This window comes from Panthera pardus, unplaced genomic scaffold, assembly GCF_024362965.1.
Source record: "Panthera pardus isolate Hobbes unplaced genomic scaffold, ASM2436296v1 HiC_scaffold_12, whole genome shotgun sequence".
Lineage (NCBI taxonomy): Eukaryota > Metazoa > Chordata > Mammalia > Carnivora > Felidae > Panthera > Panthera pardus.
In genome coordinates this window covers 61,758,914-61,770,951 of record NW_026526677.1, presented here as the reverse complement: position 1 = coordinate 61,770,951, position 12,038 = coordinate 61,758,914, and the positions used below count along the sequence as shown (strand labels likewise).

Sequence of the window (12,038 nt, the reverse complement as noted above, 5' to 3'; positions counted from 1 at the left end):
AAGGAATGAGTTATTTAGAAGAGCTAAGTTTCTCAAATAACAGGATTATCTCTTTAGGTACTATCTTTTTTTTCCCAGTTTCCAGTGGAGGTTATCCTAAAGTGTGTTACATATTTCCTTGCTTCCTAAATTGAGCCATTAAAGAGTTTGTCCTTTCTTGATGAGTCAAGATTCTTCCTTTGAGTATCAGATTTTTCCCTCCTCTAGACGGATATACCTTAAAAGCCTGCCAGGGTGTATTCTTTGCCCCTCTGTTGAATGACCCCAGACTACTGTGTCTTCGAGTTCTTGTGACTGCTTTTTATGGAAGTTTTTTTTTTTTTGTCTTCTTGCTGTCATTTTTGGTTGCCAGTGGCTGACAGTTTTTGTCATTTTTTGTTGATTGTAATTAAATAATGATACTTTGTGTGAATGTGAAAGATAAATACAGTCTGTGAGTGTTTGATATGCAAGGTCCTTAGTATGTGAATTTTGTAATTTTTAGATACTCAGTGCCATATAAAATATCTGGTTCTAGAATGTGTATCTGTCAAAAATATTTAGATATTTAGAGGTGGTGTGTGGAATCAGAAAAATTGGGTAAGTGCGTGCTTTTATTTTTGGCCCCTTCTCTGGCCTTCCTATCTCTAGTTAGGAACCCCCTTGTGCAGGATGGGATAAATACTTGACAACTGTTACCCTGGTGGAGGCAGACAGTACTCCTCTGACTCATTATTTTTCTTCCTTTTCATTTTTCTACTTCCCTATCTACTTTCTCTGTTTTGGATTTTGTTCTCAGTGCTTTGTTATTTTTCCTTTGGCCTGTCTTCATAGCTTTTGGTGGTAATGTTAAACACTTTGATATAAGCCTTCTAGCAGTATTAGACTTAAAAAGCTGGTGACACCTTTTGAAAGGTTTAGTGTTAATTGAGTATTAAGAATAATTCCCACAACTTGAGTGATTTAAAAAAAAAAACCATATGGTTATTTTCATAAGATTTGCAGTTTTATTTCTTGTGGCAATTGACCAGTTCTAACTTTGGCAATTACATTTAGCCGTTAAATTTTCTCCTCCCTCCCCCCCTCCCTCTCACCACCCTCGTTTCCTTTGGATTTTTCACTTCCTTTCTTTGTTTACTGCACTCCTGCTCATAGTTGCCTGCATTCATGTGGAATAAATGATTCATGTCCATAATTCTTGGTTCCTAGGAGATAAAAATTTTATGCAGTAATGTTATTGATTATGTTTCATTCATTGTCTGTAATGTGCTTTGTGTGGCACCTCTAGGCACATGGCTCCCAGTTTAAGTACCTATTTGAATATTTTCTGAGACTCCTAATTTATAGTGTGAATATTTATTTGATCATTCTACATCCTAAGACAAGTTAACTGGGCACTTTGTATCATAGCAAGGATACTTGAATTCAACCCTTTTTAGGAAGGAAGGGGCAAATTTGGGAGGCCCCTAGTGTGATGCACTAGAGACATTTTACATTACACCAGTGATACACAGAATTTGGCAGAGATTAAATGTGTATGTATGAATTTATTGTATTGATTTCAAGACCCAAATTTTTGTGTGAAACACGTACTATTCTGCCTCTGCAGCATATGTTCACTTGTGCTACCTCCACGCCCACCTGCAACATTTACACGGAATGTAACCTTTTGCCTACATCCATAGTCAAAATGAAAGAAGCATAACCTTAAAGTTGCTGGGTTATTTCAATCCACCTAGCAAACAGCTTTTGTGGTTCACTAATGGAAATAGTTCAGACGTTGGAGCGGAAGAATTGCAATTGGCGCCTCAGTAATGGATGGATTTGCTGCTCACAATCTTTGAGGGAAAGGAAGTGCAATGCCTGTGCCATGTGTAGTGTGCTGTGCCATCAATTTAATGACAGACTTCCTAAAAATCATTTCTGCCTTTTTTGCTATGTATTTCTCCAGTCCCTATTTGTCAACTTTAATTTTTCTCCTTTTTGGTGGTCTGTGACAATTAGAGGTCTCATTCCAAAATAGCTGAACTTCATATTGATCATTTGTAGTCCCTTAGCAATACAGGCAGCATTATTATGCATTAGCCTTAAGTGTGTGTGTGTATGTTAAATCACTACTAGTGTGCTAGAGAAGTGGGAAGAAAAAACAGCACCAGAGAGACCCTGCAGGCCTAGGTTCCACTCCTGGCTCTCTCTGCCACTGACTAAATAGGTGAATGTTTCATTAAATCTCTCTGGGCCTCAGTTTCTGATGCTGTTTTGAAGTGATACTGGATTAGGTAATGTCTAAGTCAGTTTTTGATTTAAAATTCTTTGTGCTGCTGTGTACAGTGGAAGCCTCAGCTTGATATCTCAATAGTTACATTTGGGGGGTTAGGGATTTGATATGGCAATCTCTTAGTGCTCTTTTAATAGTATAATAGAGTTGTTTCATGTACACATGTACTGAAAAAAAGTGGGTTTTCTTTTTTTCCAGGACAGTGGCTTTGTCCATATTCATACTCCAATAATCACATCCAATGACTGTGAAGGGGCTGGAGAACTGTTCCAAGTTGAAGTAAGTTGTGCTTCTCATCTTGAAGGATAGGTTGCTCTTCAATATTGTTCTTTTGAGGGTTTGCTTTAAATTTAATAAGAGTTGTATGGATAGACCATGACTAGAACCTGAAATGTTGTCAGTAGTAATCCTTAAAAAACATACATAGAAAATTCAAACCTCTCTGATTTCCTGTCCTACTGGCTATCTTACTTGCACTGCGACTCAAAGGAATGGGTCTTTAATTTTGCACTTCATTTGCTTTCCTTCTACAACTATGAATTGGTGAACGAGAAAACCCTGAAGAGATTAATAAAGATTTTAAGATCCCTTTTGTGCATGTTAAGCCCTAGTTAATATTTTTGGATATGAGTCATATTTTAAAAGATAAAATAAGAAAGTATACATGTGGATATTTTCTTCTCCAAAGTCTTTTAAAAACATGTTTTCATAAGAAATGTATACCTCATGTATACTTCATGAAGCCTCTGATTTTTTTTTTATTATCTTTTAGAGTTTATTCATTTATTTTGAGAGATAGAGAAAGCACGAATCGGGGGGGGGGGGGGGGCAGAAAGGGGGAATCCCAAACAGGCTCTGCACTGTCAGCACAGAGCCAGACGCAGGACTCAAACCCACGAAGTGGGAGATCATGACCTGAGCTGAAGTTGGACGCTTAACTAATAACTAAGCCACCCAGGTACCCCATGAATGCTCCAATTTTAATTCTTTGTTCAGCAGTAATTTTTTGAGCTCCTGGTATATGCCAGGCATTGTCAGCTTGCCCTTGTTGCACATTATTTGAAAGTTACCAGTTTTTTGTGTTTTTTTTTTACTTGTAGGCAGTTGAAATTCATTTACCAATTTCACAGCCTGTTTAAAATCATTGGCCAGTAATACAATAATACACAAAGAGAAATTATGTTGATAAGTGGTGCTTTTTGTATTTCTTTCATTTATTAAGTGGTTTCTTTATCTCTAAGAAGTCAGAATTCTTATTTATACATCTGGGTGATTCCATTAAATGGCAAGACCTGTATGTAATTGTTCTGCTCTAGTTCTGAACATCCTGACTCTTGATAATGGTGCTTTCTCTTATTATTGAACAAAGTATTCACTGGGAGAAGTTGTCCTGATGTGTTGAAGGCATTATTCAAAATGATAATCAAATGCTGTCTATATTCATACATAGTTTGAAGAAATCTTGATAGTTTTTGCAAAAACGCAAAATAAAAATTCTTCATTGAACATTTAAACTGGTAGTGTTAGCATCTATAAATATGAGTTCAAAAAAGGTAGCAAATGATAAAAGAACAATACCTACATTATGAAAAACATTCTCTTTAAGCATTTATGTTGTGTATTTTTTCCGCACCTTAATAGTCTTCTGAATACTGAAGTGAAGAAGAGTTACCCACCTTAACTACATGTCATAGTCCCTTATTCTAAGCAACCGAATATTAAAAACCAAATGACAGGGAAAGAAAGGTATAATTTAAAGGAGTTTTTTTACAAATAAGAAGGTAATTATTAAAGAGACCCAAATTAAACAAGTAAAAAAAATCTGTAATAAACTGAAATAATGATACATTTGAAGATAACTGCTTTGCTACCAGGGAAATCCCGTAAGCAAGTCTGAATGATTACAGTCTGTGTGTTTTGGCTTTTAAACAATATAAGGCAAGCTACCAGATAAGTATAAATACAGGAGAAGGGAAAGATATTTCTGAAGCTAAACAAATGAGAAGTGTTCAGTGTTTGTGTCATTTCAGGGCCAGGTTAAAGAATTTCATATAGTGGAATTAGACTTGCCTATACAGGATACCAGAAAGAAATGCTCTGAAATTTTGTAGGCTCCTGCAGTCAGGCTTTCGATCGGGTTTCAGCAATTGGTGGCTTCTCTGCTATGACCTGCTGTCTTTGTTGCTTTTAGAAGTTTGGTGTTTAAGACTTGTCTTCTGCCCCTGCTGCCCCTCTGTCCTTTGAAAGCAGTGCTCCTTCTTATTCCCGCCTCACACACCTCTGTTCAGTACTAATTCCGAGGGTCATTGTGTTAATTTCCTCCTGACTGCATGTAAAGGCACTGGGGTTTGAATCTTGGCACCCCACTGTTAGGAGGAAGTAGAGTTGCATATTTAAATTCTTCCTTCTCTTTATAGTGCTCTTTTTTACTGTGACAACAATGAAGTGTTAGTAACTATTTAAAGTTAAGGATGCCTAGTCCACACCCAAGTTTGAGGACAATAGTAAATGGCCACCTTGAAATGCACTATAGGAACGCATGCTTCTCTAAAACACTCTTGAGAAGTGATAGCATGTCCCAGCATTTTAGTTCCTTTTTCTTCACTTCTGTTTCCTGCTTTAAGACTTTGGATATTTGTTAAGGTTTTGGTACTACTGAACACATATGGAGGAAGTTGCATTCAAGGCATGTGTATGTTATTCAGCAGACATTTGTACCACCTGTGTTCAAGATGCTAGCTCGTCTCTGAGAAGGTAAAAGAGATTAAAGCCAAGAATTAGAGATTATGACAAAAATTAGCTGTTCATTCTCAAAGATGAAACTGCTTTATGAATGTATTTGAGGTTACACTGTTACCAATTACAAGTGGCATGGAATCTAGAGGAAAATTAGGTCCATGAGGATTGACTTGGTCAGGAAAATCTTCAAAATGAATTTGTGACTTGAGTGTAACCTAGGGAGAATATTCCTCATAGGGGAACACTGTGAGCAGAGTCAAGTAATTGAAATGAGTGTGGGGTTTTCCTTGGACTCTGGGTGGACAAATTAGAAGGTTCATATTGGTAAATGATAGAAAATAAACTTGGGTAGCTATAGGAATGAAAAGATGGAGCAGATTTTTAAAAGAACTTTATTGAGATATAGTTTACATACCATAAAACTTACCCACTTAAAACATACAGTTCCATGGTTTTTAGTATATTCACCAGATTGTGCAGCCATCAGTTACTACAATCTAATTTTAGGCCTTTTCATCACCCCAAAGTGAAACCTGGTACCCATTAGCAGTCCCTTCGCATTCCCACCCCCAGCTTTAGGGAACGACTAAACTGCTCTCTACAGATTTGTCTTTTGGGGAACATTTCATATAAATGGAATCATATAACATTTCTGGCTTTTTTTCACTTAGCACGAAGTTTTTGAAGTTCATTCATGCTGTAGCATTTATTGGTACTTCATTCCCTTTCACATTCAACTAGTATACTGTTGTGTAGATGTACAACATTATGTTTATCCATTTGGCAGTTGTTTGGTATTTGGGTTGTTTCTATCTTCTGGCTGTTATGAATAATGCTACTATGAACATTTGTGAAAACATTTCGATGAACATATGATTTCATGTCTCTTGGGTGGAATTGCTGAGTCATATGGTAACCCTGTGTTTAATATTTTGAGAAGCTGCCAAACCATTTTCCAAAGTGGCTGCACCATCGTACGTTACCACCCACAATGCATGGGGTTCCAGTTTCTCCACATCTTTGCCAACCCTTATTATTGCCCTTTTGTTTTTGTTTTTTTGTTTCTTAAACATAGCCATACCCAGAGGGTATGAAGTTGTATTTCATTGTTTGCTTTTTGCTTTTGACCATTTGCAATTTAAGTTTTTAAAATTACAATTCTGTTATGCCAAAGCATGATAGATAAATGGTCACACATTGTGAAATTAAATTAGGCTGAGAAAATCTAAAAGTAATACTTCATATAATAGGAATATTATTCAAGCCTAGAAATTACACATTTAAATACTTTTTAAAGCTAAGAATGAACTGAAAGTGTAAGCCTGTTAAATGAAACCCAAGAAGATGTGTAATTTCATAGCTGAATCTCATACTGTGGGGAGTCTCACACTAAGATTTTCATGCTGAATCTTACACTGTATATTGAAGTTTGGCATTAGATTGGTTTGCTTTTGTGTTTGTGTGTGTGGTAATACATGTAACATAAAATTTACCATTTTAACCATTTTTAAGTGTACAATTCAATACCATTAGTTCTGTTTACAGTGAGATACAACCGTTACTACTATCCGTTTCTTAAAACTTCTTCATCACTCCGACAGAAGCTCTGTGGCAGAAGCTCTTCATTCCCCTCTCCCCCTAGTAACCTCTAATCTACTTTTTCGCTCTATGGATTTCTTGTTCTGGAATTTCGTATAAATGGAATCATACAATATGTGGCCTTTTGTGTCTGGCTTCTGTTGTAGCATGTATCTGAATTTCATTTCTTTTTATTACTAAGTCATATTATACTGTGTGGATATACCATATTTTGTTCAACCATTTATTCACTGGTAGACGTTAGGTTGTTTCTACCTTTGGATGTTACTGATAATGCTGCTCTGAATATTTGTGTACAAGTTTTTGTTTGAACACTTGTTTTCGGTTCTTCTGAGTATATACCAAGGAGTGGAACTGCTGGGTCATATGACTATTCTATGTTTAACTCTTTGAGAAACTGCCAAATTAATTTTCCACAGTGGCCGCACCATATTATATTCCCAGCAGCAGTGTGTGAGGGTTCCAGTTTCACTGCATCATCGCCAATGCTTGTAATTTTCAGTTTCTCATTATAGCCATTCTAATGGATGCAGTATCTCTTTGTGGGTTTGATTTGCACTTTCTTAATGACAAAGAATGTTGAGCATCTTTTCATGTGCCTGTTGGTCATTTGTATATCTTTGGAGAAGTGTCTACTTAAGTCTTTTTTCAATTTTTTAATTAGCTTAGTTGTCTTTTTGTTGTTGAGTATAGGAGTTCTTTTTCTATCCTAGAAACAAGTCTATTCCCTCCATTTCTCCAGCAGTGTGAATGAAGCCTCTGATGTTGCCCCTGGGTGGCACAGCCTTGGTATGCCCATAATCTCCCAGAGATGGCATTGATTCTGGCTGGACTCTCTGGCCATCTCTTTCCCATAGCACACCCAGCTCTTAAACTCCACCAATTCCAGGTGATTGCGCTATTGTTTTCAACAATATTCTGGAGCATAAATTGCTTCACAGACTGATCCAGTCAAATTCAGGCCCCTTTAAAGGTGTACTTCCCAAAGTCAGTGTTTGAATGTATCCTGAGCCCACAAAGTCTCCTCCCTGCTATCTCTCAGGTTTGCAGTTTAGTCTTTGTCTCCAGTGAATCTGTCCATAGCTAGCATTAGCCTTTTAGCACAAGCATTTTTTAAGAGTACCCTTAGGTTTGAACTTCTCCATACTCTGTTGCAAATGAAGTTGGTTTCTTTAAAAAGGAATTGAAAGTGCTTTTATAGCCTGCTTCTATCCCTGGGCAAAATCTCTGAACCAGGCTGTGGTACTGGAGGCAGGGACAATGGACACTTCTCTCTAAGTGACATGCCAGTATAGCAACCGAGCTCCACGGAGTGGGTGGCAGCCCCACGTCTCCTCGGCTTGCCTCTCCCAACGTGGAACCCACACCCTGTGAGGCTGGGCAAGAGAATCAGGGCCCAGTATTCTTAGTGCCTTGCCCAAGGCCGAGCCTCCTTCTGATCAGCAGGGACTAGGCAGAAGAAGGGAGACCCTACCTCTTGGCCACATTCACCCAGAACTTAGCTTCAGCAGTAGGTAGCTGTGGAGAAGGTGAGAAATGCTGGCATGCTGTCCCTCCTGCTAAGGTAGTCCTCCAGCTGGGAGCTGAGGTTTAAAAAAAGCCTTCTTTCATTGGCTGTTTTATCTATCTGGAATGGAGTTTCTGTCATGCTGAGCTGTGATGGGGAAGGGAGGGGGAGTGGGTTGTCATTCAAACACCACTTGTCCTTACCAAGTTTTGGTAGATTTTCTTGAATAGATGTTTCTTCATTTGCAGTATATCCTTAGGACCATTCCCAGAGACTTTGAATGGCTGGGGTGAGGGTAAGGTGTGTTTTTTATTTTTTATTTTATAGCTTTCATCAGTTTCACTGAGGAGTGGGTCTGCGCAACTACCCCTCTGTCATATGCCAAATGTGAGAGTTAAAAAGGGGGAAAAAAAGACTCGTTACTTTGAACTACTTTTTACCACAACAATCCTCAGTTTTCTCACTTGTAAAATGTGATTGACACTATGTTTATAAGTTGTAAGGATTAAGTGACACGTATGAAAACTTAAAACTGCTTTTCAAAAATTAAAGTTCATATGCAAACTTAATAAGATAATAATATGCAAAACTTAATAAACAAAACTTTCTCTTTTCCAAACTGTTGTGCATTTTAGAAATGGTAACCGTAAGTTGCTGGACCTCAGAAATTTTACTTCTTTTATGTTTTTATGGCTAAGTCATTTATGACACGCATCATTTTGGTTCTGCTTGATGTTTGCACTTTTTTAATACTCTTACCTGTTTCTTTTAAACCTTCAAGATGGTATGAGGGCTAACCCAGGTCCAACCTCTTTTCAGAACAACTTTTTCATCTAACGTGAAGCTTTTCCTTCTTCCAAATCCTGTTGTACTTGTGTTCAGTTGCTGTATAGCCTATTTTGACATTCAGTTGTTCTTTACTGGGTTTTTTTTTACATCTGTTTTGTTTCCTCATGTAGATTGTAAACTTCTTATGGGGAACAATTGTGTCCTCCACGCTACCTGACATTGGTGGGACATTTGGATACTTGGGCTTTTTTTTTTTTTTAAGTTTATTTATCTATTTTGAGAGAGAGAATTGGGGAGAATTGGGGAAGCAGAGAGAGAGAGAGAGAGAGAGAGAGAGAGAGAGAGGATTCAAGCCGGCTTCACACTGTCAGCGCAGAGCCCATCGTGAGGCTCAGACTTACCAATTGTGAGATCATGACCTGAGCCGAGATCAAGAGTTGGACGCTTAACCAACTGAGCCACCCAGGCACCCAGGATACTTGTTTTGATGAATATTTTCTGTGGGCGCTTTTAGCTTTGCAGAACTTTCAGCTTTAAGATTAATCCTTTTCTTCTTTGTCGAGAATGTTCATTTCTGCTAGGGGCATCCAGTTTCTGCCATGTGAAAAATGCCTACAACGCATATCTAGGAAAATAGATAAGAGACATACATACTAGTGTTTGCCCCGGGCCTGGGGCCTACTGTTTTGTGTGCTTTGAATTTTTAATCATCTGCTTGTATTACTTAAAAACAACAACAACAAAAATATGTAAAAGTTACGTTGTTCACAAGTGACAAAGGGTGTTTAAAAAATTAGTTTCCCTTCCACTCCTGACTCTCAGCTACCCAGTTCTCCTTGCCCTAGGCAGTCACTGTTCTCGTTTTCTCTTGAGAGTTTGTACTAGCCTTTATTTCTGTCAGCAATATGCGTGGGTGCTATTTCTTATGAATCATCTGTCAGTGTATTACCAAATTTTTTAACTTTTCTTTTCCAATTTTAACCAGATACATTACTTTTTCAATGAAACTAATTAAAGAGAAGAAAGAATATCACAGTAGATTAAGAGAAGCAAATCTGCTTTCTGGGGCATTGAGAAGAGCACTGACCTGATACTGGGTTTTTGCTGTTTCCACTGTGAAGTGAGGATTTTGTGAATCAACACACGGTTTAAAAAAAAGAAAAATCCCTCAGACTGTGAGCCCATACAGCCTGCTGCTACTAGGTCTCATTCGGAAGACTGAGCTATTTCTTCCATCCTACGGCATCCACCAAGTAGAGTACGTTCTTAAAATGATCTAATCTCATCAGCCACACAACTGGACTAAAATTGCACTATTTGATTCATCTTGTAAATATTTGTTAATCCTCCTTTCTTGTGAAAACTACTGTGCTAGTTAGTGCTATTTGACTTACAAAGTTATTTCTGTTTTGCTTCTCAGCAAATGAATTTGCAAGACATTTTTAAATGGGAAAAACAAAATCCAGAATAATAAATGCCACCAAAATAATGTGACTTTGAAAGCCAGACATATTAAAAGAAAATTGCAGATATTACAAGGATACATTTTAAGTCAAATCATTAAGAATATAAAAACACTGTGAAATCTGAATCCAGTTATGCTTCGGTTCATAATTTTAAAATAGTTTTACTTTGATTCAGATGCCAGTATTTTATTCTGATGATAGATCAAACTAATAACATCTAATGTTTTGTACAGTATGTTAAGTCAACTAATACTTTTATAGTACTTGATTGTATGTATGTTATTTCATTGGTGTTTTTTGTAATGTTAGACCACTATACAGGCTTTCTAAAAGGACTAATCCCATTTTATTAGCTTTAAGTAATCCAGGCAGAAAAAGAAAGAGAAATAACATTTATTGAATATCAAGTATATTTCAGGCACCATGTCAAGTTCCTTTATATTATATCATCTTTTCAGCAACCTTTTGAAGTAGGAATTTGTTTGCCTTTGGGAGAACAAATACCGTGTGTTTCTTGTACATTATTGTATAATACCTGGTACATTCTCTGGCACATGGTGGGTGCTCCATAAATATTTGTAGAGTAAGTTCTCTTTCATTTTTACATGAGGAAACCAGGCTCAGATTTAAAAACAAAACAAAACAAAACAAAAAAAACAGCTTACCAAAGACCGCACAGTTAAGGGACAGAGTTGTAGTTTAAACAAGAACTGTTTGCCAGTCAAGTAAATGCTGTTTGTACACATCACATTGACTCCTGAAACTGGCTTTTGAGAAAGATACCAAAACATTAAAGTTTTGAAGTTAAAGATTCTTCATGAGGTAGCAGACTACTGTTAAGGGCTGAGCACCACACTAAAATGAAGTATCCTTGCCTTTTCTTTTTGGCCATTCTTCCCAGACAGCCTTTTATTTTCCTTGGGGAAGGAGAATAACAACATTTACTGATAACCTATGGTTGACAAGAGCTTTAAGTACTGCTTGTTTTTGTATAAGTAACCTATGAGTAATTCTTAATTTATTTTATTAAATATCATGTAGATATCAAATAATGCAAGCTATGTAGGCAGTGTAAAGCATACACCTGTACCCATTGCTGAACTTAAGAAATAGAACATTGTTAGTACCTTTGATCCCTCATTTTGTGCCTTTCCCATTCCATCTCCCTCCCTTTTCCTACTGTGCCAATTTTATGTTTGTTTTCCTGTGCTTTAAAAAAAAAAAAGTTTTAGGGGTGGCTGGGTGGTTTAGTCAGTTAAGTGTCGACTTCAGCTCAGGTCATGATCTCACAGTTTGTGATCAAGCCCCATGTTGGGCTGGCTGCTGTCAGTGCAGAGCCCACTTCGGATCCTGTTTTCCCCTTTTTCTGCCCCTCCCCCACTCTTGCTTGTGCTTGCTCTCTTTCTCAAAAATAAACAAACATTAAAATAGTTTTAGGGATGCCTGGCTAGCTGAGTCTTTTAAGTTCAGGTCATGTTCTCACAGTTAGTGAGATTGAGCCCTGCATTGGGCACTGATAATTGGAGCCTGCTTGGGATTCTCTCTCTCTCTCTTTCTCTCTCTCTTCCTCCCTCCCTCCCTCCCTCCCTCCCTCCCTCTCCCCCCCCCCACCTGTCCCTCTCCTGCTCCTGCTTTCTCTCAAAATAAATAAACTTTAAAAAGTAATAAATAAAAAAAATAT

The 12,038-nt window shown here is 37.5% G+C and overlaps 1 protein-coding gene across 6 annotated transcripts in view; it reads left to right on the top strand.

Moving 5' to 3' along the window:
- The window catches only part of NARS2 (asparaginyl-tRNA synthetase 2, mitochondrial), a 134,854-nt gene that overhangs the window by 11,043 nt on the left and 111,773 nt on the right, over positions 1–12,038 (top strand). For all 6 annotated transcript variants that reach the window (XM_019449947.2, XM_019449948.2, XM_019449946.2 and 3 more), the window contains one exon: positions 2,456–2,536. In XM_019449947.2, coding sequence (XP_019305492.1) covers positions 2,456–2,536 — 81 coding nt within the window. The remainder of the gene's footprint in view (positions 1–2,455; positions 2,537–12,038) is intronic.